Below are 26506 nucleotides of genomic sequence, written 5' to 3'. Positions count from 1 at the left end.
ATTGGCCAAGGAGGTTGCCATTCAGACCAGACCTTCTGTGCCAGTTGCACAGCAAAAAGTTCCACAGGAACCCGTCAGATCTAAATCTGACAGGGTTCAGACTCTCGAGCGACTCTACAGGAGGAGAGGCTTCTCTAGAAGAGTGGCGCAGGCAATGGCTAGATCAACCAGGCCCTCGTCTACAAAGGTCTATCAAGCGAAGTGGAAGCGCTTCAGGGAGTGGTGCTCCGAGTCTGGAGTGTCTTCCACTTCTACGACTCTAAGCCAGGTGGCGGATTTTCTTTTGTTTCTGCACAAGGAGAAGAAATTGGCTGTCAGCACGATTAAGGGGTATAGGAGTATGCTGGCGGCAGTTTTCAGGAATAGAGGTATAGACCTTTCCTTGGACAAAGATATTGCAGAACTCCTTAAATCCTTTGCTACCACTAAAGGCAAATCTCTTCGTGTACTGCATTGGAATTTGGATGTGGTGCTAAAGTGGCTTACCTCCAAATCTTTTGAGCCTTTGAGTTCCTGCTCCGTTAGGAATCTAACTAAGAAAACTCTCTTTCTCTTGGCACTGGCCTCGGCAAAGAGAGTAAGTGAGATTCATGCTCTGGACAAAAGAGTTGGTTTTTTGTGCGGATAAGGCTGTAGTTTCCTTCACCTTGGGTTTTCTAGCTAAGAACGAAAACCCTAGTAATCCATGGCCAAGGAATTTCCCATTGCTAGCCTATCCTCCTTGGGTGGAAGAGAAACGGAGAGACTTCTCTGTCCGGTCAGAGCATTGAAATTCTATCTGGACAGGACCAGAAGTGTAAGAGGAACTCATGATTTTTATGGTGCTCAACTAAGAACCCCAAGAACCCTCTATCTAAAAATGGGATTGCTTTCCTTTTGAAAGAACTGATTCAGGAGGCACACAAGGAATTAAGGGATGTGGATTTCCCTTAGTTAAAGTGAGGCCTCATGAAATTAGGGCTATTGCAACTTCCTTTAGCCTTCAAGAAGAACATGGCTTTAAAGGACATTCTAAGTTCAACTTATTGGAGATGTTCGTCTGTTTTTGCCTCGCATTATCTGAGACAGATCCAAACCACATATGAAGACTGCAGTACGTTGGGCCCCTTTATTTGCGTCTGACACGGTGATGGGCAAGGAAACCAGAGGCTCTAGATCCTCTCCTTAGTTTCCTTGGGTGCAGAAGTTTTCTTTTTGGTCGACTACTAGAGCCTAAGAAGTTAGATGGCCTAGTAGGTCTAATTTTAATAGGTTGGTGTGAGTTTTTTATGGTTGGGTGATATGATGGTGGATGCTTTGAGTACTGCGCCTGAGCAGGGCATTATATGCTTTGGTTGATTGTGTCGAAGACGGCTGGGCCAACAGACCTTTCTCCATATAGCAACCTGCGTCTGAGCTACTAGGCCCCGCAGTTGCACTAAGGATAGCAGGTTACAGAGGCAGTAACCGAGAAAACAGCTTCCTTAGCAGGTAAGGATCCAAAGTTAAGACGTTTTTTCTTAGCCTGATGATCTCAGGTTTTTCCATTTAACACTTACAGCTGTCCATGCCCACCGCCTCAATGTGGCAATCAGCTATATGTAAACAACAGGTAAGTTCATGTATAAAAATGACATTTTTATAATAAAATAAGATTTTATATCATACTTACCTGTTGTTTACATATAAAACATTCCCACCCGCCTCCCCGCAGGGACAAGGGGACATAGAAAATATGATTAGTTGTTGATGGAAATGGATCCAGGTACCCCGGTAGAGGGCGGGGTAGTCGTATCACCTGACCATATATTAGCGGGACCGCCAGTTTTGAATTTTCTGTCGAGATCGAGAATTACAGCTATATGTAAACAACAGGTAAGTATGATATAAAATCTTATTTTATTATAAAAATGTCATATTAATGTATCTCCTGTTAATCCTACTAATGCTTCATCTTTCCCTGTAGAGTCGCCTTCGAACCCTGTGATTGCGTCTGTGGAAGGTAATGCTCTTGCGCAGATTTTGAGCTCCATTCGTACTTTGGAGTCTAAGGTGTTGGCTATTGAAAATGCAGTGAAGTGCAGTGATCCCCCAGTGTTGTGGAGGGCGTCAGGTCAGCCCTATATTGCCTCTAGGCCTGGACCTCTGCCGAACTCCCAGGACTTAGGGAATGGGCATGTCGAAAGCCGCAAGAGGGTTCTGGGGACCCCCACCGATCTGCCGTCCCTTGGCAGGCCTTGTTGACGTTTCTCAGGCTGCCAGGATCGTGCTCACGCAGACGGGTCCTTAAAGATTGCTTTTCGTCCTCCGAGGCGCCCTCTCCACGCAAGGGGTCGCGTTCTCGGTTGGTCTCGTCCGTTCAAGAGGAGAGCCTTGAGGAGGACGCTTCTTCTCCTCTTTCTCGTGCTTTTGAGTCTTCCCCGACTGGTTGTGCGACTTGCCGCCGCAGAAGAGGACCAGGACTTCTTCTGAGGAGGACGTTTTTGAACGTCCCAGCTGCCCCAAGAAGAGAGCTGTCGTCGCCCTTGGTAGAAGGAGGAGGACGTCTCCTTCCCCCTCTTCTTCTCATAAGAGCAGCCCTTCTCCTGAGAGGGATTCCTCTCCTTCGAAGCGTCTTCTCCAGGATATGCAGTGGCAGTTAGCTTCCCTTCTCGCTGCTAAGGAGAAGGAGCCTCGTTGGCGCCCGCAAGGATTTGGCGCTGCCAGTTAAGAGATCTAAGAGGTCTCCCTCTCCTGCTCTTCGTTCGTCTCTCTCTCCTGCGGGTTTCGTAGTCGTCCTCTTCGTTCTTTTCCGGATCATCGGCTTTCCTTGCCCTTGCGCTCCTCAGACTGCTGTTCCTGACTTCGCTGGCTGATCAGGGCGCCCCTCTTGCAGCTCGGCTTGCCTCTAGTAAGAGTTCGCGCGCCAAGACGCTCTTCTTGACCTCCTCTTGCTTCTCATCGTTTTGACGCTCGGCAGGGCGTTCGGCAGGACGCTTCTCTTCCCTTCCGTCTGACTCTCTGCAGGACTCTCGTCAAGAAGCTCGTCAGGACGCTCGTCAGGACTCTCGTCAGGGACGCTCGGCAGCTTGTGAGGCAGGGCGCTCGTCAGGACGCTTCGGCAGCTTGTGAGGCAGGGGGTCAGGGCGTCATCAGGGACTTTCGGCAGGACGCCGGTCTGATGCGAGTTGCTCCGGACTTTTCTTCTGCTTCTTCCCACGAGAAGAGGTCTCTTGGCCGGTGGACCCAAAGGTCTTTGTCTTCCTCAAGCCCGGAAGACTCTCCTGTCGCTCCGTCGAAGAGGAGGTTTGTCTCAGGAGTCGGACTCTGCAGAGCAGGAGCAGCCCCCTTTGTCGTCTTTCTCCGACTACCAGGTTTTGGCTAATATGCTGAAGGAGCTTTTTCTAGATAAATTTCAGCCTTCTGCTCCTCTTTCCCCCTTCGCAGTTAGCTTCTTGAAGGTGAGGAAATCTTGACTTCCTGCAAATGAAGACTTCTCTTGCTACTAGGAAAGCACTCAAGAAAGTCAACTCTTGGATGGAAGATAGGAAGTCTCAAGGGAAATCTTCCTTCGCTCTACCCCATCTAGATTGTGTGGGAAAGCTGGAATTTGGTATGAGACGGGAGAGGAAATTGGCTCAAGGGTCCTTCTTCCTCTCAAGGTGATTTTGAGTGGAGTCTCGTTGATGCTTGAGGAGGTCTCTCCTTTCTTCAGCGAAAGTGTCATGGACGCTTTCTGAGACTGACCACCATCTGAAAGGCCTTTTCAAGACTATGGAGGTCTTTAACTTTCTGGATTGGTGCTTGGGGGCCTTGGATTTGAGGACTCAGAGTCCAGATTCTATCTCTCTGGGAGCTGTCCAGTGTGCTGTCTTGCATGGACAAGGCCGTCAGAGATGGCGCTGATGAACTGGCTTTGCATTTTGGTACAACCCTCCTGAAGAAGAGGGCTTTTACTGCAATTTTGCAGCAAAGTCAGTTTCTCCTGTTCAGAGGGCTGAATTACTTTTAAGCCCCTCTGTCTAGCCATCTCTTCCCCCAGCCGCTAGTCAAGGATCTCGAGTCCAGCCTTAAGGAGAAGGCTACTCAGGACCTCCTTGCACAGTCTTCCAGACGTCCTAGTGTCCCATCCACGTCATCGCAGGGACTACCCTCTAAGAGACAGAAGCCCTTTCGTGGGAAATCTTCCTCCTCTAGATCCTTTTCTCAAGGAAGAGGCCTCTCCAGAGGCGGAGCCCCTTCTACCCAAAGGGGCAAGAAGTGACTTTCTACACCTCCAGACACCAGTAGGAGCCAGACTTCTCCTGTTTTCGGAAGCCTGGAGAGTAAGAGGGGCGGATTCCTGGTCCCTCAATGTAATCAAGAAAGGTTACAGGATCCCGTTCCTCGAAAACCCCCCCCGTCCTCAACTCCCAGAGATCTGTCGCCCTCTTACCGTCTGGAGAAGCAACAGATCCTTTTAGATCTGCTGGAAGAAATGATCGAGAAGAGAGCCATAGAGCGAGTCCTGGATTTGGAATCTCCAGGTTTCTACAATCGTCTCTTCCTGGTTCCAAAACAGTCAGGGGGGTGGAGACCAGTCCTGGACGTCAGCAGACTGAACAATTTTGTCTTCAAGGAAAAGTTCAAAATGGAGACGCCTCAGTCTGTTATCAATGCGCTGCGACCAGGCGATTGGATGGTCTCTCTGGACCTCCAGGACGCTTATTTTGATGTCCCCATTCATCCTCGGTCGAGAAAGTATTTGAGATTTGTCCTGGGGGAAGAGTGTACCAGTTCAGAGCTCTCTGTTTCGGACTGAGTACAGCTCCTATGGTGTTCACAGTCCTGATGTGGAACGTTGCCCGGTGGCTTCATCTTGCGGGCATAAGGATCTCGCTCTATCTGGACAACTGGCTCATTCGAGCCTCATCGGAAGAAAGGTGTCTGGAGGACTTACATTCAACTTTGGAGCTTTGAAGTCCCTGGGACTTCTTGTGAATTTAGAGAAATCACATGTGATCCCCTCTCAGTCCATTCTTTATCTGGGGATTCAGATGGATTCAGTGGTTTTTCGAGCCTTTCCATCCCAGGAACGTCAGCAGCACTGCTTAGTAAAAGTTTCGGCCTTCCTGGGAAAGAAACATGCTCGGTGAGGGAATGGATGAGTCTGCTGGGGACCATTTCATCACTAGAGAAGTTTGTTTCCCTGGGAGGTTGCATCTCAGACCCTCCAGTTTTTTTCTTGCGGACAACTGGAAGAACAAGGAGGATCTAGAGGAGTCTCTCAGGATCTCTCTCTCTGTCAAGGACCATCTTCGGTGGTGGCTCGATCCGTAAAGTTGGCAGAAGGGGTCTCTCTCTCTTCAGAACCCCGACCTAGTGTTGTTTTCCACAGCGTCCATGTCGGGATGGGGAGCAACACTGTGGGGAGGAAGTGTCAGGCACCTGGAAAGGGGAACAGGTGTCCTGGCACATCAACCTAAAAAGAACTGGAAAGCGATTTTCTTGGCTCTTCAGTTCTTTGAAGATCAAGTTGCAGGCCGTGTGATTCAAGTCAACTCAGACAACACCACGGCCCTGGCGTACCTCAAGAAACAGGGAGGTACTCATTCTCGGTCCCTGTTCTTGATTGCCAAAGAGATCCTGCTGTGGGCACATTCTCGTCAGGTGACAATTCTCACGCAGCGTTTCGTAGTTTGGGGTCGAGAAACGCTCGGACCTTCTCTCAGTCGGCAGCATCAGCTTCTTCCAACAGAGTGGACTCTGAACGTGAAAGTGTGTCAGGAGCTTTGGAAGCTGTGGGGACGTCCCCTGGTGGACATCTTTGCAACTTCAAGGACCACAAGGCTGCCTTTTTACTGCTCTCCCGTGCTCGACCCGGGGGCCCTAGCAGTAGATGCCTTTCTATGGGACTGGAAGGGTCTAGACCTGTATGCCTTTCCCCCATTCAAGATTCTGGGGGAAGTCATCAGGAAGTTTGTAGCTTCAGAAGGGGCGAGAATGACATTAATCGCCCCTTTTGGCCTTCAGCGGAGTGGTTCACAGAGGTCATGACTCTCTTGGTGGATTTTCCAAGAACGCTTCCATGAGAACAGATCTTCTCAAACAACCCCACTTCGAGAGGTACCACAAAAACCTTCCCGCTCTGAGTCTGACTGCATTCAGACTATCGAGAAGTTGCTCAGAGCGAGAGGGTTTTCTAAACCAGTGGCTAAGGCGATCGCCAACGCCAGGAGAGCCTCCTCCAGCGCAGTGTACCAGTCAAAGTGGGTCATTTTTAGGAGAAGTGGTGCAAACTTAAGGGAATTTCCTCTACCACAACCTCTGTGTCCCAGATAGCAGACTTCCTTTTTATTTGAGGAATGATTTAAAGCTGGCAGTCCCTACCATCAAAGGCTATAGAAGTATGCTGTCAACGGTCTTTAGGCATAGAGGCCTTGACTTATCGGACAACAAAGACCTTCATGATCTTCTAAGGTCTTTTGAGACGTCTCTAAGGTAGCCTCCCTAAGTTACCTTCGTGGAATTTAGAAGTGGTTCTTAAATTCCTGATGTCCAGAGATTTGAACCTTTGCATTTGCTTCCTTCAGAGATGTAACCAAGAAAGCTATTTTCCTAACTGCTCTGGCGGCTGAAGAGAGTTAGTGAACTTCAAGCGATCAGCAAGATTATAGGTTTTAGAGGCCCTGATGCAGTCTGTTCTCTGAGCCCTATGTTTCTTGCCAAGAATGAAAACCCGTCTTCCCCTTGGCCCAGGTCCTTGAAATTAAGGGCTTGACGGACATCACTGGACAAGAACCGGAGAGAACCCTGTGCCCTGTCAGGGCTCTGAAATTTTACTTACAGGGGACCCAGGATTGTAGAGGTCCTTCTAACAATCTTTTGGTGCTCGGTTAAGAGGCCTGATATACCTCTCTCGAAGAATGCCCTGGTGTTCTTTTTGAAGAAGCACCATCATAGGCGCCCATTCAGTGTGCTAGACGAGGATTTGAGATCTTTGAAGGTCAAGGCTCACGAAGTGAGAGCCATTGCTACCTCAGTGGCTTTCCAGAAAAACCAGTCTCTCAATGACATTCTGGGTGCCATTTTTTGGCGTAAGCAATTCTGTCTTCGCTTCTCATTATCTCACAGAAGTAAAGACGTCCTATGAGAATTGCTGTGCGCTGGGGCCTTACGTTTCCGCAAATACGATCTTGGGGGCAGAAATCGACTCTCATCCTCTCCTTTAATTTTGTTTGTGTGTTTTTTTAAATATATTAGATGTGTTGTTTTTATGGTTGTTGGGTCTCCACCAGTGGTGGTCGTCCCAGTCCTTAGTTTATGTTTCTTTTTAACGTAACTAGGCTTGGTCAGGTGGTTGTTTCGTTTGTCGCTTGCCCTCACAGTAAGGTCATATGGTCTAGTCACATTGTGGTCTCGCCCCGTTGACAGATCATCTAGATTTCACCAGCTTTATAGGTTCTACCGCTGGAGTCTCTAGTAAAGCAGAAGCAGACTTGGGTGACAGTAATCACGAAGTCAGCAATGCTAACAGGTAAGGAACCAAGGCGTCAATTGCCTACATATGTTTGTTTCCTAAATCCTATTCTGTCTCTTCCCACTTCCAATGGTGGATTCAGCTATATATATATCTGTCAGGTAAGTGTCATGAACAAAATGATATTTTTATGATAAAATAAAGTTTGTTCATACTTACCTGGCAGATATATATAATCATAGTACCCACCCTCCTCCCCTCAGGAGACAGTAGTTCTAGATTCTAGAAAATCTGAATAGAAGATGGGAATGGTTCCTGATACCCGCCTCCCAGCGGCGGGAATGGGTACTAACCACCTGGCCCAACTGCGTGTGCCGTAAGTTTTTGAATTTCTGTCGGTCCCTTTCGGAGAATACAGCTATATATATATCTGCCAGGTAAGTATGAACAAACTTTATTTTATCATAAAAATATAATTTTCATACAGATTTTACACATAAAAGCATGAAAACTTGTAAATTACTTCAAAAATTAAACACCCACTTCTGCAGGGTTTTCTGAGAATTTCGTGTGTCTGTGAAAAAAATCGCATATGCCCATTAGTTAGGTTCCAGTGAAAAGTTCATGTGTGTGTGAATTCGCAAAAGGTTGAAATTGCAAGATCGGTTATTACTGTATATATATATATATATATATATATATATATATATATATATATATATATATATATATATATATTGAATTATTACACTGATCTATTATCATTGTCATATGTGTAAAAGAAACTATTGTCCCAACATCTTTTATTGTTAAATCGATGTAAACAACTTGCTCTCTCTCTCTCTCTCTCTCTCTCTCTCTCTCTCTCTCTCTCTCTCTCTCTCTCTCTCTCTCTCTCTCTCTCTCTCTCTCTCTCAAGCCAAAGGATACTCGTAGAATGTGAGAGATGGATAGATAGGTAGAAGGGAGCTATTGGTTTGGTTGGAAGGGTTAGAAGTAGCAGTCGCACAGCAGCAGGGTATGTTACCTCAGTGCTGATTGGCTTGTAGGCTTCTAGCAGAGACACTATTGGCCAGAAAGATTAGAAGAGCCAATCACACAACAGGATGTCGGTTCTGCTAGTTGCTGATTAGCTTGTAGCTCTGATACTTTGTGAGGGAGTTTACTCTCCAATTTTATTATGATTGATTTTAGTTTTAACTTTGTTCATGACACTTACCTGCCAGATATATATATAGCTGTATTTCTCCGAAATCCGACAGAATTTCAAAACTCGCGGCACAAAGCAGTGTGGCCAGGTGGTTAGTACTCATTCCCGCCGCTGGGAGGCGGAATCGGGAACCATTCCCATTTTCTATTCAGATTTTCTCTGTCGCTGGTACTGTTAACATCTGTTACAGTACCTCCGCCTCTGGATTTCGTTAACTTGCTTATTCCCACTTAAGTATTCTCTTGACTTTTGGTTTTGATTCTTGGACTGTGGATTGGCACACGCTTTTTCTGGATTGTTGTGGATTTTGCTTATGACCTCTCTTTTAACTATGTCTGGTTCTAGTTCTGCTAGTTTCCGTGTATGTTGTATGAGTGATTGTAAGGTGAGGCTACCAGAAAGCTTGGTAGACCCTCACTCTGTTTGTTTGAGGTGTAGGGGGCATGTTTGTCTTATAGATGATCGATGTAAGGAGTGTGAACCTTTATCGGATCGAGCTGGAAGTCTTATGATTCGTATGTTCGCAAGTTGGAGCGTGACAGGGTTAGGAGGTCTTCCTCCAGGAGTGTGTGCAAGAGTCAGGTTATTTCCTCTCCTGATATTCCCAACGTAGTTGATGTTGCACCTGTCCCTGTGGTTTTTGCCTTGGGCCCTGATATTGTGTCTGTGGAGGGTTTGGCCCTGGCGCAGATCATGAGTTCCATCCGTGTGGAGTCTCGAGAACAAAGTGACTTCTCTCCAAAGTGCTGTGAAGTGTAGTGCTCCCCCAGTGTTGTGGAGGGGGCGTCAGATCAGCCCCATAATGCTTCTAGGCCTGGACCGCTGTCAGACTCCCAGGACTCAGGAGAAGGCATGTCGAAAGCCGCAAGAAGGTTCACTGGGCTTCCCACCGATCTGGCGTCCCTTCGGCAGTTCCTGTTGTCGCTTCCCAGGCTGCCAGAGATCGTGCTTCGGCGCGCATTCTCAAGGACTGCTTTTCGTCCTCCGAGGCGTCCTCCCCGCGCAAGGGGTGGAATTCTCGTAAGGACTCTCGTCCTCTCAAGAGGAGCTGTGTTCAAGAGGACGCTGCTCGTCAGTCTTCTTCGTCGGCTAGCTATTTTGATGCCTTTTCCGCAGAAGAAGTCAGGATTTCGTCTGATGAGGATGTTTTGGAGCGCCCCAGCCGCTCTAAGGAGAGAACCTTTCTTGCTCCTGTGAGGAAGAAGAAGGCGTCCCCTCGCCCATCGTCTTCCCATAGGATTGTCTCTCCTCCCAGACAGGATTCTTCTCCTGCTAAGAAGATTTTGTTGGAGATGCAGCGACAGTTGTCTTCTCTTATTGCCGAGAAGGACTCTGCTCCTCGTCGCGCGCAAGGACTTGACTTTGCCTGTCAAGAGATCAAGGAAGTCTCCTTCTCCTGCTCCGCTTTTCGTCGTCTCCTTCTCCTGTTTCGTCGCCTTGTCGCCCTGTTAGCTCTCTTGCTCCTCGTCGTGGACGTTCGTCAACAGGACGCCTGCGAAGCTTCTTCCCGTGGCGCCGCCGCCGCTCTTCAGGACGCTTCTGTTCAGGGCGCTCGGCGGACGCTCTTCCGGTTTTGGGCGTGGTGGACGCCTGTGACGACGCTCTTCAGGACGCTCTCCAAGACGCTCCGCTGGGCGTTCCTTGAGTTGCTCTTCAGGGGCGTTCCGGAGCATTCTGTTTCTTCTGAGAAAAAAGATCCCTTCTTCGATTGGACCTCAAGGCCTTCGTTCCCCTAAAGTGTTGGGTGACTCGTTTGCTTCTCCGGCTGTGGCGGGAGAGGTTTCTGGAGTCGGACTCGGATCCTGCTGAAGTCGAGCCCCGTCTGCTTCCTCTTCTTCCGACTACCAAGTTTTGACCAGCTTGCTTAAGGACTTGTTCGGGGACAAGTTTAAACCTTCGGCTCCTCTTTCTCCTCCTTCTCAGTTAGCTTCTTCCAAAGCTAGGAGAGCTCCTGGTTTTTTGAAGATGACTTCTTCTTTGGCGACCAAGAGGGCTTTCAAGAAAGTCAACATGTGGATGGAGGAAGGAAGTCCCATGGCAAGACCTCTTTCGCTGTGCCTCCCGTCTAAGCTTTCAGGCAAGGCTGGTATGTGGTATGAGACAGGAGAAGATCTCAGCCCTAGAGTTCCTTCCTCTTCTCAAGGGGATTTTACCAGTCTTGTCGACGCCTCCCAGGAGGTCTCATCTGCCTACTGCTAAGGTTTCTTGGACCTTGTCAGAGATGACCACCATCTCAAAGGTCTCTTCCGCACCATGGAGGTGTTTAATTTTTGGACTGGTGCTTGGGAGCCTTGGATCTTAAGCTTCAAGCCTCGGACTCTATTACTCTGGGGAGCTCTCCAGTGTCCTTAACTGTATGGACAAGGCAGTCAGGGATGGATCTGAAGAGCTGGCGTCTCACTTTTGGTACGGGCCTCTTAAAGAAGAGGGCCTTGTTTTGTGACTTCACTGCTAAAGTCTGTCTCTCCTTCGCAAAGGGCAGAATTATTGTTTGCCCCTTGTCCAACCATCTGTTTCCCCAGTCCTTGATTCAAGGACATTTCTGCGCCAGTCTTAAGGAGAAGGCCACTCAAGACCTGTTGGCTCATTCTTCTCAGACGTCCTCCAGCTCCTTCTTCTTCTTCGTCTGCTTCAGTTTTGTCATCCAGGAAGAAGAAGCCCTTTCGTGGAGGAACTTCTTCCTCTAGATCGTCTCCCGAGGAAGAGGTTTTACCAGAGGGAGAGCCCCCTCTAAACCTAGGGGAAAAAAGTGACTTCTTTCACCTCCAGACACCTGTAGGAGCCAGGCTTTTTCTGTTTTGCGGAAGCCTGGAGAACAAGAGGGGCGGACTCATGGTCTCTAACTGTCTTAGAGAAAGGTTACAAGATCCCCTTTCTCATGTTTCCCACCCCCTTTGCACGTCGCCCAGGGATCTGTCGCCCTCTTACCACCAAGAGAAGCAACAGATTCTTTTGGACCTCCTGGAGCAGTTGTTAGAAAAAGAGCCGTGGAACAAGTTCTGAAGTTGGATTCTCCAGGGGTTCTACAACAGGCTTTTCTTAGTCCCAAAACAGTCAGGAGAGTGGAGACCAGTCCTAGATGTAAGCGTCTTGAACAATTTTATTTCAAAGGACAGATTCAAGATGGAAACGCCTCAGTCGGTTCTCAGGGGCCTTAAGACCAGGGGACTGGATGGTCTCTCTGGACTTACAAGATGCATACTTCCATGTTCCCATTCATCCTCAATCAAGGAAGTACCTGAGATTTGTGCTGGGGGACGAGTCTTCCAGTTCAGAGCTCTCTGCTTTGGTTTGTGCACAGCTCCCATGATCTTCACGGTGATCATGAAAAACGTTGCGAGGTGGCTTCACCTGGCGGGTGTTCAGGGTGTCATTCTACCTGGACGACTGGCTCATCCGAGCCTCTTCTCAAAGAGAAGTGTCTGGAGGACCTGACTTTCACACTGAATTTTGAAGTCCCTGGGACTTCTTGTGAACCAAGAAAAGTCCCATCTGATCCCCACTCAGTCCATCGTCTATCTGGGGATTCAGATGGATTCAGTGGCTTTTCGAGCTTTTCCATCCCAGGAACGTCAGCGGCTTTGCTTAAGCAAAGTTTCGTCCTTTCTAGGGAAAGAAACATGCTCGGTGAGGGAATGGATGAGTTTGCTGGGGACCATTTCCTCGCTGGAGAAGTTTGTTTCCCTGGGAAGGCTCCATCTCAGACCTCTCCAGTTTTTTCTTGGCGGAGAACTGGAGGGACAAGGAGAATCTGGAAGAGATTTTGAAGATCTCCTTCTGTCAAGGATCATCTGAAGTGGTGGTTCGACCCCTGTGAAGCTTGCAGAAGGGGTTTCTCTTCGCCTTCAGAGCCCCGACCTAGTGTTGTTTTCCGGACGCGTCCAGGGAAGGATGGGGAGCAACACTAGGAGGGGGGGAAGTGTCAGGCACCTGGAGAGGGGAACAGGTGTCCTGGCACATAAACCTCAAAGGAATTGGGTGCTATCTTTCTGGCTCTTCAATTCTTTGAAGCCCAAGTGGCAGGCAGAATTGTCCAGGTCAATTCGGACAATACCACAGCTCTGGCGTACCTCAAAAACAGGGGGTACTCATCCTCGTTCCCTGTTTATCCTTGCCAAGGAGATCCTGCTCTGGACTCATGCTCAAGAAGGGTCACTATTCTCACGAGGTTCATTGCGGGAGTGGAGAATATTCGAGCAGACCTTCTCAGTCGGCAAAATCAGCTGCTACCGACAGAGTGGACTCTTCACAAGGAGGTATGTTTAGAGTTGTGGAGAATTTGGGGACGTCCTCTAGTGGACCTCTTTGCCACGTCCAGGACCACAAGACTTCCCTTTATTGCTCTCCTGTCCTAGACCCAGGAGCGTTAGCATAGACGCCCTCCTCTGGGACTGGAAAGGACTCGACCTTTACGCTTTCCTCCCTTCAAGATCCTGGGAGAAGTGATCAGGAAGTTTGCAACGTCAGAAGGAGCAAGGATGACTTTAATAGCCCCCTTCTGGCCAGCAGCGGATTGGTTTCCAGAGACCCTGTCCTTCCTAGTGGATTTTCCAAGAACGCTTCCATTGAGGGTGGATCTTCTCAAACAGCCGCATTTCAAGAGGTTCCACAAAAACCTCCCGCTCTGAGTCTGACTGCGTTCAGACTATCTCAAAGTTGGCCAGAGCAAGAGGTTTTTCGAGATCTGTGGCAAAGGCCATCGCCAATGCCAGGAGACCTTCTTCCAATGCGGTCTACCAGTACAAGTGGGTCTGTTTTTAGAAGATGGTGCAGGAGTAAAGGAGTTTCCTCTACCACGACCTCTGTACCACAAATAGCTGACTTCCTTTTTTATCTGAGGCAAAAGAATAAACTGGCAGTCTCGACGATTAAGGGCTATAGAAGTATGTTATCGGCAGTTTTTAGACACAGAGGCCTGAACTTGTGCGACAACAAGGATCTTCACGATCTATTAAGATCCTTTGAGACTGTCAAAATTCCTCAACTCAGGACACCTTCTTGGAATCTGGATGTTGTCCTGAAGTTTCTTATGTCTAGTAATTTTGAACCTCTGTCTTCTGCTTCCCTCAAGAACGTGACTAAGAAAGCTGTCTTCCTAACTGCTCTGGCGACAGCTAAGAGGATTAGTGAAGTGCAGGCTATTAGCAAACATATTGGCTTTAGGGGTCCCTAATGCTGTATGCTCCCTAAATCCTTTGTTCTTAGCTAAGAATGAAAATCCTTCAAACCCTTGGCCCAAATCTTTTGAAATCAAAGGTTTGACGGAAATCACTGGCAAGAAGTCAGAAAGAGTCTTGTGTCCTGTCAGGGCTCTTAAGTTCTACTTAGCCAAGACCAAGAATACTAGAGGCTCATCGGACAATCTGTGGTGTTCGGTGAAGAGACCTGATCTTCCCATGTCCAAGAATGCCTTAGCATTCTTTTTAAGAAGTGTTATTCAGAGAGGCTCATTCCTCCTGCTTAGAAGGTGACATGAGACTTCTGAAAGTAAAGGCTCATGAAGTTAGAGCTATTGCGACTTCAGTGGCTTTTTCAAAAGAATATGTCTCTCAGTGATATTCTTGGTGCCACCTTCTGGAGAAGTAATTCAGTGTTCGCTTCGCATTACTTGCGACAGATGTGAAGACGACATTTGAAGACTGCTCTTCGCTGGGACCATACGTTTCCGCAGACACTATGTTGGGAGAAGAAGGCAATACTCATCCTATCCTTTAGGGGTTAGGTAGTATTTTTAATCTTGTTGTTGTCTATTTTGGTTGTTGGGTGGCCATTGAGGTGGACATCCCAATTTTTAGTTTATGTTAGGTTCTTTTACCTTAGATAGGCTTGGTCAGGTGGTTGGTCGTTGCTCCTTTTCCCTCTCTGTATGGTAACATGATCTAGTCCTATTGTGGTCACGCCCCTTGGACAGGTCATCTGGATCTCTCCAGCTTTATAGGTCCCTACCTTGCTGGAGACTCTGGATAAAGCAGAAGCAGGCTTGGGTGACAGATAAACTCGAAGTCAGCTATGCTAACAGGTAAGGAACCAAGGCGTCATTCGCCTACATTTATTTGTTTCCTAAATCCTATTCTGTCTCTTCCCACCTCCCAATGGTGGGATTCAGCTATATATATATCTGGCAGGTAAGTGTCATGAACAAAATGATATTTTAATGATAAAATAAAGGTTTGTTCATACTTACCTGGCAGATATATATAATTTTAGTGCCCACCCACCCGCCCCCTCTTGAGACAGTGGCACTAGAAAATCTGAATAGAAAATGGGAATGGTTCCCGATTCCCGCCTCCCAGAGGCGGGAATGAGTACTAACCACCTGGCCACACTGCGTGTGCCATCTTGAGTTTTGAAATTCTGTCGGATTTCGGAGAAATACAGCTATATATATATCTGCCAGGTAAGTATGAACAAACCTTATTTTATCATTAAAATATCATTTTACAGACTGCATATTCTTATAACCTAGTTTTGAGAATTAATCTTTATTTACCTTTTGTAATACTATCACTAGTGTCATGTGAATTTTTAGTGTTGTGCATATGTATTAAATATTTTTAATGTCTCTCTCTCAGATCTTTTCTCATCATTTCTCTTTTCTCTCTCTCTCTCTCTCTCTCTCTCTCTCTCTCTCTCTACTCTCTCTAGGGGTCTTATTACAATGCAGCTTGTGAGCCACATATTTGGTTGGTAATTTTATAAGATGAATTTGAAATTATATTGAAGTGTTTTAGGGTAATAGTTTAAGGTATGATTTTGTTTGAACTATTAAAATGAGTAGTTAAAAGTATTTTACTTTAAGGTATATTGTACTTAGTTAATATCTCTCTCTCTCTCTCTCTCTCTCTCTCTCTCTCTCTCTCTCTCTCTCTCTCTCTCTCTCTCTCTCCTTGACGACAGCTATTAGTTGGAAGGGTTGGAAGGAGCCAGTCACATAGCAGGGTACTGGCTTTCCTTGATGCTGATTGACTTGAAATAGGCAGTTACATATAAGCGTTTTTAGGGCGGGCGGGTTTTCCAATGTATCGCGGATTTTCAGTGTTTGCTGGTGGTTGTGGTCCCTAACCCCCGCGAATACGGGGTATCAACTGTTCATATAAACCGCTCAGTCACCTTAGCACTCTTGAAGAGGAAATCGCTGGGTTAGGTGCTGTTTAGAGAAGGACAGACTGTATTTGGTTTCTCTCTTTTTTGAGGATGATCCTCATTTATTATCGTATGTCACACCTTGACATGAGTGTAATGAACAGTTTAATCTGACTTCTTTTTTTCAGGTGTTGTGGAGTGTCTTTTGAATTTAATGATTGCTCTTAGGCTTGAGGGGCTAGCCAGTAACTGCTCGAACTGTGCCCGGTACAACTTACTGGCCACAGTGTCTGCTAGCTGTAGGGCTGCTCACACTCCCTTGGTAAGCCCTATTGGGAATGAGTTCCCAGGTACTGCCATATACATCATCTCTGAGTAATACTCTGCTGTACACTGTTTAGTAATGCTCTCCTGTACACTATTGTTGAAGGTATGCTTAGCAAATTAAAGAAGAGGAGGAGGAAGTGGTCATTGTTGTCTTCATTTTCGTCTTTGTCATTGAGTGCTGTCCCCTCCTCCCCTTCTTCTTCCAAAGCAGGCAAGCAGATTAAGAGGAAGTTGCCTTGTGCTCCTGTTGCCTTGTGCACTTGTGCAACTGCTACCCAGGGCTCTCCGGAACCCCAGTGTATTGGTACAGACCCTGGTAGCCCGCCTGCCTGGTCTACCGGTACCAGGCCTGGTCTCTCTAGAGATGCCATGGTACCTCTGCTCCTGTTGTTGAGTGCACACTTGCAACTGCTACCTGGTGTACCAATACATTACCCAGGCCTTCAGTACCAGCCCTGGTCTTTCACTAGCAGTACTGCTGCTCCCATTGCCAAGCGCATGGGTGTAACCTCTACTTGGGGTTCTTTGGACCCCCAGTGTACTTGTACTGGCCCTGGTAGGCCGCCTACCCAGGCCTTCAGTACCAGCCCTGGTCTCTTGCCAGTGGTACTGCTGCTCCCGTTGCCGAGCGCTTGGGAGCAACCACTACCTGGGGTTCCTCGGACCCCTGGTGTACTGGTACCGGACCCCTACATGAGCTACCGGTACCATCCCTGACCTCTCTCTCACTAGCGGTGCTATTGTTTTACTGATCCCACATTCGTGTGAGTCGGACCCCTTTCCCCGACCTGGGCAGACAGCTTAATCGCAGGTTGATGATCGCCCATGGCCTCGCTTACCTGCTGGGACTTCGATCTTTGGCAGGCGGGGCAAGGGTGTTCCCTACTCCTCAGAATTTTTTCCAGAAGGGAGCCAGACAGGTTTGGGGCTTGGGACCAGGAACTTTCTCATTCCCATTCCGACCTGTGACACAGAGGCCAACATTCCTGGACAGGACAGGATGTACACCGTATGATTAAGAGATAGCCAGGGGCTCTGGTGAGTGTTTCTCGTCTAAGGAGTTACAGAGGGTTTTTCTTGATGCACAGTGAAGGTGATGTCTAGATGCCTACGAAAATCCTCAGCAGCTGTGCACCAGGGGAATAGGCCGTCTTCTGTAGTTGCTGTTGTTGACGGGATATCTCTCCAGTCAAAGCTCCTCTTCAGCAGATAGCGGACTTTCTTGTCATTCTTTGCTAAGAGAAGCTTCTCTCAGTTTCGGTAGTTAACGACCTTGTTTGAAAGTTAAATGGCCATTCCAGCTCGCGTTCGCACTTCGCATACTAAATTCTGTGTAAAGAACTCAGGTTTGTATGTCAGGGAAAATACAGATAACTTTAATAATTTTGCTATTTTCAAAAGTAACTTGTATTTTTCCCAACATACAAACCTGAAGTTCTTCACATTAACAGCCTACCTTAACCACCTCCCACTCTGGTATTGGGCTGGATGGAAAGGTTGAGTGCATTCCGACAGGCAGGGCTTACCCCTGCCTTACCTGTCGATAGTTAACAACTTTGTCTGAAAGTTAAATGGCTGTTCCAGCTTGTGCTGACAAGCTAAATCCAACGTAAAATTTCCAGGTTTGCATATTAGGAAAAATACAAATACTTTAAACATTTTGAAGGTCAATTGTGCACTTTGTACTGTAGTGTATTACTGGAAAGGAAAAGATGAAGTGACAAAATATGTAGCATAAAAGGGGAGTGGAAATATATCACTCATAGATGTGAATAAGGTTGAGGGTAAATTGTAGTGTGTGTTACTCTGACAGTGTTTCAAATTTTTTTTCCAGTTTTCCAGTGACCAAGTTAAGTTATACTGTGTGTGTTAAAGTTATACCTTTTTTTCTTGGTTACAGTGAAGTGTTTAAAGCACGAGACAAGAGAACAGGGAGAGTTGTGGCTCTCAAGAAAATTCTCATGGAGAATGAGAAGGAAGGGGTAAGTGTGAAGCAAATGAAATTTATTTTATGTTGCTAACTTGTTCTAAGGTGCAAGTTGTTGTATTGATAACTTAAATTAACTTTCTTAGTGCTGTGTTACACAAATAACCCGTATTATAGTATACGTAGCAATAATGGGCCCCTCTTTGCTGTCACCAGATTTTTTTTTTTTTTTACTGTACCTACGTTCATATTCTCTTACATCTTACTTTCCACCCTCTCCTAACAATTGACTCATATTGCAACTGTTTGGTTTTCCTCCTGTTGCTTTTTTCAAACCCTTTTACTGTCAATTTCCATTTCACTGCTGAATGACCTTATAGGTCTCAGCTCTTGACCTTTGGCCTAAGTTCTATACAGTATTCTATTCTATTCGACCAGATTATGCTAAGATACTTATGCAAATTACTAGAGAAAATGGTAAATGCTCGACTAACATGGCATATTTGAGAAAATAAAATTTTGACTCACACTCAGTTTGGGGTCACAATGTAACAGATCTACACTGGATTCTCTGTCTAACTTGAAAGAACACATATGAAGAGGATTTGAACGAAAACAAATTACTGTAGCCGTCTTTTTTGACATTGAAAAGGCATATGATACTACATGGAGATATGCAATATTGTACTAAAAACGTTACATAAAAACAGCATCCGTGGACATTTACCTAGGTTTATCCAAAACTTTCTGACAAATTGCACTTTTCAAGTGAGAATTGATGATGTATTGTCAAGTACATTTCCACTCGAAAATGGTGTTCCACAAGGAAGCGTCCTTAGTGGCACACTGTTTACTTTAGCAATAAATGATATCAGTAATAATCTACCTATCGGAATGAAAAGAAACTTGTATATGGCTGATTTTGCCATATATTATTCAGCGTCTTGCATAAAACATGCAGAGCGAATCATAAATAAAACTATAATGAAAATAGATGAATGGGTCTCATCTGTAGGCTTTAAATTTTCTATACAAAAGACTAAAGCAGTAATGTTTTATAAAAATAGAAAGGGGAAAAAAGGTGAAGAAATAGATTTAAAAATCAGAAATCATTCCATACCAATTGGCCAAACAGCAAAATTTTTGGGGTTAGTATTTAATACTTGCTCGAACTGGAAAGCCTACATAACATACATCAGATCAAAATGTAAAGGAGCATTAAACCCAATTAAAAAACTATCGAACACTACTTGGGAAGCTGATAGACATATCCTTACTGTACGGTATAAAGCAACAGTGCTGTCCATCATTGATTATAGAAGCGAAATATATGGCTTGGCATTAGACGCAATGCTGAAAACTTTAGACCCACTGCATAATGAAGGCCTTAGAATTTGTTCAGGATCTTTTAGATCATCACCAAAGTCATCTTTACAAGTTGAATGTGGTGAACTACCCCTCTCTCTCTCCATAGAGAGCTAGTAACAGTGAAGAGTGCTGAGGATTCAAACAAATGATGTGTTTATAAACAATCATCCACATCCTTTCCCAATTAGAGCTAGAAGATTGTTTGAGTTGCTAAATATAAATACAGTATACAATTACCTTTAACAGTAAAATTACCCCCTCCTTGGACAATGAATGAAATGAGAATTTGTACACACTTAAAATATTTATCAAAAAGTTATTCTTATACCCCAGAACACCATAGACAACATACAGCAGAACATATAATCCGAAAAGGTCCACATCACTCAATATACACTGATGGATCTAAGTCACAATACGGAGTGGGATATGCTGCAGCATCCCAAGACAAAACATATCAGTTCTCTCTACCAGATAATGCCTCAGTATTTACAGCTGAGTTATGTGCATTGGCATGAGCCATAAAAATAATCAAAGGAACCTCATTTAATAATTTCGTGTTTGTTCATGAGACTTACCTGTCAGATATATATATAGCTGTAATCTCCGAAGTCCGACAGAATTTCAAATTCGCGGCACACATGAGTGGCCGATTAGGTGGTTAGTACACATTCCGCCGCTGGGAGGCGGGCATCAGGAACCATTCCCATTTTCTATTCAGATTTTCTCTGTTGCCGGACTGTCAACACCTGTTGTCAGTTCCCCGCCATTTGATTTCGAAATTTGTTGTCACTTAAGTATTTTGGTTGTTTTTGGTTTCGACTTGGATCTGTGACTTGGCATACGCTTTTCTGGACCGTTTTTGATTTTGCTTTTGACTTTTCTTTAAATAAGATGTCTTCCTCTAGCTATCGTGTCTGTAGCTTGGGTGATTGTAAGGTGAGGCTATCGAAGGCTTCTGTAGATCCTCACACTTTGTGTTTTAAATGCAGGGGTATGGAATGTTCTATGGATAATCGTTGTAATGAATGTGAGGGATTATCTGAGGGGAGTGGAAGAAGTATGAATCCTATATGCGAAAAATTGGAGCGTGATAGGTTGAGGAGGTCTTCCTCCAGGAGTGCTTCTGTAGACGGACAGTCAGGGATTTCTCATGTTAGTAACCCTGTAGGTTTTAGTCCTAACCCTGTAGTGTTGCCTTTGGGCCCGGAAGTTGTTGCTACAGAGAATAATACCTTGGCTCTCGTTTTGAGTCAATTCGCGCTCTTGAAAACAAAGTGAATGCCCTGCAAGCGCAAAGTGTTGTTTGTGTTAATCCCCCTAGTGTTGTGGGGGGCGTCAGATCGCCCTATAATGCTTCTAGGCCTGGACCTCTGCCGAACTCCCAGGATACAGGGGAGGGGGCATGTCGAAAGCCGCATGAAGGTTACGGGGACTTCCCACCGATCTGGCGTCCCTTCGGCAGGTCCTGATGACCCTACCCAGGCTGCCAGGATCGTGCACTGGCACATATCCATAAGGATTGCTTTCGTCCTCCGACACGTCCTCCCCCTTGCACGGGTTGGAGCTCGGTTGGACTCTCGCCCTCTTAAGAGAAGCTTGAGAGGAGAGGACGCTTCACGTCCTCTTCCTCTAGACGTTTTGTGCTCTTCCCTGAAAGTTTCGGGATGTTCCTCATCGGAAGAAGTTTTGTTGTGCAACGGATGATGACGCTGCTCGACCCCCCCAGTCGCTAAGGCAAGGGCTGTTGCTTATTCACCATGTGAGAAAGAAGAAGACATCCCATCTCCCCTCTCCTTCTCGCAGGTTCAGCCCTTCTCCCGAGAGAGCTGTTTCTCCAACACGTCAGATTTTGTTGGGCTTGCAACAGCAGCTGGATACTCTCATGGACCGTAGAAAGGACAGGCCTCGTTGTAAGGATCTGCATCTGCCTGTTAAGAAGTCCAGGCCTTCTCCTTCGTCTCCTGCTTCGTCGTCTTCGTCTGCTAGATCGCATGAAGCTTCTCGTCTTTCACCTAAAGAAGGTATAAAGAAGCTTCCTTCTCGTCTTCCCTGATTTGAAGAGTTGGGCGTTTTCGATGTCACGCGCCAGGAGCGAGTGTCTAGCGCGCGCGCTCCTCACGCGCTCACGCTCGCGCGCCTCGCCTTGAGTCTCGGCGCTCCCCAACCAGGATGCTTCTTCGCGCTCTCACAACGTGAAGCTCTTTCCGTATCCAGCCTTGGAGCTGCGCGCGCGCTCCCGCCAGGACGCTCCTCGCTCGCCTCCGCGTTATATCTTCACACCCTTCTTTCGTTGACACCACGCCTGCAATTTTTCTTGATGCTCAACTTCCCGTTTCGACTTCTGTCGTTCTTCAGGATTTAGCCACGACTTCTTCTAAATCGACAGGTCCCGCTGGCGTATCGGGCTAGTCGGGTCTCCTTCCTCTCGCTCTCTTGACCCTCCAGCGGAGGAAGAAGAACCCCTTCCGTCAGAGCCTTCGGACGAAGAGAAACAAGCTTCTTCTTCTACTGATTATCAAACTCTGACTGTTTTGTTTAAGGATCTTTTTCCTGATACTTTTCAAGCTTCAGCTCCTCGCTCTCCCCCTTCACAGTTGGCTTCGTCTCAAGCGAGAAGAACTCCTGGTTTTCTTAAGATGAAGAAGTCCTTCTCTACCAAGAGGGCATTCAAGAAGGTTCAGGACTGGATGACTACGAGAAAAAACCAAGGAAAGTCTTCTTTGCTTTGCCTCCTTCACGTTTGTCGGGCAAAGCAGGCATGTGGTATGAGACAGGTGAAGATATTGGCTTGACAGTTCCCTCGACTTCTCAAGGAGACTTTGCTAGTCTTGTTGATGCCTCCAGAAGATCTCATTTGTCCTCTTCTAAGGTTTCTTGGACTCTTACTGAAATAGACCACCATCTTAAAGGACTCTTCAGGACTGTGGAAGTCTTTAACTTCTTGGACTGGTGTCTGGGAGTTTTGCACACTAAGGCTACTAGCCCTAGTTCCATTAGTCTGGGGGAGCTGTCCAGTGTACTGCGGTGCATGGACAGGGCCGTCAGGGATGGCTCTGAAGAACTTGCTTCCAGTTTTCGTCAGCCCTTTTAAAGAAGAGGGCATTGTTTTGCTCTTTTTTGGCGAAGTCGGTTTCCCCTACACAGAAGGGAGAGCTACAGTTCGCTCCTTTCTCAAGCCATCTCTTTCCCCAGACCTTGGTTAAAGATATTGCTGCCAGCCTTCAAGAGAAGGTGACTCAAGACCTCCTTTCCAGGTCTTCTAAGCGTCCCTTCAGCTCCATCATCGTCCTCTTCTTTTCCACAACAGGCTAAGAAGAAGCAGCCCTTTCGTGGAGGAGCTTCCATGGGGAGCTTCTCAAAACCCGCACCTCGAGGGAGAGGTTTCCCTAGAGGCAAAGTCGTCCCCAAGAGAGGTGGCAAGTGACTCCTTTCACCTCCAGACACCAGTAGGAGCCAGGCTTCTTCATTTTGCCCAAGCCTGAGAGAGAGAGGGGCAGACGCTTGGTCCCTTCAAGTAGTAGAGAGAGGCTACCTAATTCCTTTTCTGACTCTTCCTCCTTTGTCTCCAACCCCCAGAGATCTGTCTCCACATTACCATCCTGCCAAGCAGAAAATTCTGTTCGAACTTCTCGAACAGATGATCGAGAAGAGAGCAGTGGAGCAGGTCTTAGACACAAAATCCCCGGGATTTTACAACAGACTGTTTCTAGTCCCGAAGCATTCAGGAGGTTGGAGACCCGTCTTGGACGTCAGCAGGCTGAACGACTTTGTCCTGAAGGACAAGTTCAAGATGGAGACGTCTCAGTCAATATTAGGAGCCCTTCGTCCCAGGGATTGGATGGTATCGTTGGATCTCCAAGATGCCTACTTCCACGTTCCTATTCATCCGTTCGATGAAGTATCTCCGGTTTGTCTTGGGGCAAGACTTACCAGTTCAGGGCTCTCTGCTTTGGACTCAGCACAGCCCCGAGGGTGTTTACGCTTCTTATGAAGAACGTAGCGATGTTGTTGTACCTCTCGGGCGTCAGGATCTCTCTTTACCTGGACGACTGGTTGATTCGTGCGTCGTCAAAACAAAGGTGTCTGGAGGACCTTCAGTTAACTCTGGAACTCGTGAAGTCCCTGGGACTTCTAGTCAATCTTGGAAAAGTCGCAGCTGATCCCCTCACAGTCCATTGTTTATCTGGGGATTCAGATGAATTCAGCGGCTTTTCTAGCGTCTCCATCGCAAGAACGGCAGTTTCAATGTTACGAAAAAGTCTCGGTCTTCTTGGAGAAGGAACCATGCTCGGTAAGGGAATGGATGAGTCTGCTGGGGACCATTTCCTCGCTGGAGAAGTTTGTTTCTCTGGGAAGACTGCATCTCAGGCCTCTTCAGTTCTTTCTATTGGAGAACTGGCAAAACAAGGAAGACTTGGAAGAGGAATTGAGGATCCTTCCTTCCATCAAGAAGTGCCTGAAGTGGTGGCTCGATCCTGAAGTTGGGAAAAGGGATCTCCCTCAAGCTTCTGAGCCCCGACCTAGTGTTGTTTTCCGACGCATCATCAGCGGGTTGGGGGCAACACTGGGGGAAAAGAAGTGTCAGGAACCTGGAAAGGGGAATAGGTGTCCTGGCACATCAACATCAAAGAGTTGGCGGCGATCTTCTTAGCCCTCCAATTCTTCGAGGTCCAAGTTTCCGATCGTGTTGTTCAAGTGAACTCGGACAGCACTCACGGGCGTTAGCTTACCTCAAGAAACAAGGCGGAACACACTCGTTCCCTGTTCGGCCTTGCAAGAGAGATTCTCCTTTGGGCTCATGCTCGCAACATTTCAATCCTCACAAGATTTGTTGCAGGGGTCGAAAATGTTTGAGCAGACCTGCTCAGTCGGCACCATCAACTTCTGCCGACGGAATGGACCCTTCATCAGGAGGTTTGCCAAGATCTCTGAAACTTTGGGGTCGCCCTCGTGGATCTCTTCGCGACCTCAAGAACGGCGAGGCTCCCCTCTACTGCTCCCCTGTACTCGACCCGGGGCAGTGGCGATAGACGCTCTTCTCTGGGATTGGACGGGATGGACGTATATGCCTTTCCCCGTTCAAGATTCTGGGAGAAGTGATTCGCAAGTTCTCGGCCTCACAAGGAACAAGGATGACTCTCATCGCCCCCCGTTTTGGCCTTGAACCACTGGTTCTCGGAGATTCTCGTCTGGTTGGTAGACGCCCGAGGACCCTACCTATGAGAGCAGATCTGCTCAGACAACCCCACTTCGCGAGATATCATCAAAACCTCCCGCTCTGAACCTGACTGCATTCAGACTATCGAAAAATTGGTCAGAGCGAGGGGTTTTCTGAGCCGAGTGGCACAGGCCATCGCTAGAGCCAGAAGAGCTTCCTCTATCAGAGTTTATCAAGCGAAGTGGGCAACCTTCAGAAGTTGGTGCAGCAAGAAGGGAATTTCCTCTTCCTCGACCACTGTGAGCCAGATCGCTGATTTCCTCCTTTATTTGAGAGAAAAACTCAAGTTAGCAGTTCCGACAATCAAAGGTTATCGGAGCATGCTTTCTTCTGTTTTCAGACACAGAGGTCTGGATTTGTCTGACAATAAGGACCTCCACGATCTCTTGAGGTCTTTCGAGACGTCTAAGGTTCCTTGGCCAATTCCTCCTACTTGGAATTTGGACGTTGTGCTCAAGTTTTTAATGTCCAGTCCTTTTGAGCCTCTCCAATCTGCATCTTTTAGGGATGTTACTAGGAAGACAGTCTTCCTCACTGCTCTGGCGACGGCGAAGAGAGTGAGCGAAGTTCAGGCTATCAACCGTCATGTGGGCTTCAAGGGACACAATGCTGTCTGCTCTTTAACCCCTCGTTCTTGGCTAAGAACGAAAGGTCTTCTAATCCTTGGCCTAGATTTTTTTTGAAATTAAAGGTTTGACGGACCTTATTGGACAGGAACCTGAGAGAGTTCTATGTCCTGTTAGAGCTCTCAAGTATTACCTTAAAAGAACTCAGGACATTTGTGGTCCCTCGGATAACTTATGGTGTTCTGTGAGACAGCCAGTTAATCCCATGTCGAAGAATGCACTGGCATTCTTCATTAGGAATGTCATCAAGGAGGCACATTCTTGTTGTGACGACTCCAACTTCAAGTTGTTGAGAGTCAACGCCCACGAAGTGAGGGCGGTCGCTACCTCCATGGTGTTCCAGAAAATATGGCACTCAGTGACATTCTCAGTGCCACATTTTGGCGAAGCGATTCGGTGTTTGCCTCACACTACTTGAGAGATGTTAAGGTAGCATACGAAAATTGCTTTTTGCTGGGACCATACATTGCTGCTTCAACAACCTTGGGGTCAGGGTGTAGCTCTGCTCCTATCCTTTAATCCTGCTTAGGAAGGGTTTTTTTTTTAATTGTGGTTTTATGGTTGTTGGGTCGATTGATGGAGACAGTCTTCCCAATCCATTGCAGACTAATGTCTTAGTGTTGGTTAGGTGGTTGGTATGCTCTTTTGTTCTTGTTGTATGGTCTATGATCTAGTCACATTGTGGTCACGCCCCCGTTGACAGATCATCTAGCAGTCGCCAGCTTTATAGGTCACTACCTCGCTGGGGTCTCTAGAAAAGCAGAAGCAGACTAGGGTGGCAGTAACCACACAGTCAGCTATGCTATCAGGTAAGGAACCAAAATAATTTTACCTTTAAATTTGTTTTCCCTAATTCTTGGCTGTCTCTACCCCCCTCCAAAGGTGGTATTCAGCTATATATATATCTGACAGGTAAGTCTCATGAACAAAATGATATTTTAATGATAAAATAAAGTTTGTTCATACTTACCTGGCAGATATATATATTCTTATTGCCCCCCCTCCTCCCCTCAGGAGACAGTGGCGTTAGAAAATCTGAATAGAAAATGGGAATGGTTCCTGATGCCCGCCTCCCAGCGGCGGGAATGTGTACTAACCACCTAATCGGCCACTGTGTGTGCCGCGAATTTTGAAATTCTGTCGGACTTCGGAGATTACAGCTATATATATATCTGCCAGGTAAGTATGAACAAACTTTATTTTATCATTAAAATATCATATTTATAGCGACTCCAGAAGCGCTAAAGAAGCCATTCAGAGTTATAATAAAAAAAGTAATATTGTACAACAAGTTTTTTCACTCCATAAATTGTATAATAATGGAAAA

At 46.7% G+C, this 26506-nt stretch overlaps 1 protein-coding gene across 1 annotated transcript in view; it reads left to right on the top strand.

The window, feature by feature from the left end:
- Window positions 1–26506, top strand: part of LOC136836328 (cyclin-dependent kinase 9-like) — a 286298-nt gene that overhangs the window by 21935 nt on the left and 237857 nt on the right. The window contains exon 2 of the mRNA XM_067100490.1: window positions 17938–18019. Coding sequence (XP_066956591.1) covers window positions 17938–18019 — 82 coding nt within the window. The remainder of the gene's footprint in view (window positions 1–17937; window positions 18020–26506) is intronic.

Source organism: Macrobrachium rosenbergii, chromosome 4 (assembly GCF_040412425.1).
Source record: "Macrobrachium rosenbergii isolate ZJJX-2024 chromosome 4, ASM4041242v1, whole genome shotgun sequence".
NCBI lineage: Eukaryota > Metazoa > Arthropoda > Malacostraca > Decapoda > Palaemonidae > Macrobrachium > Macrobrachium rosenbergii.
This window is presented reverse-complemented; position numbering and strand designations above follow the sequence as displayed.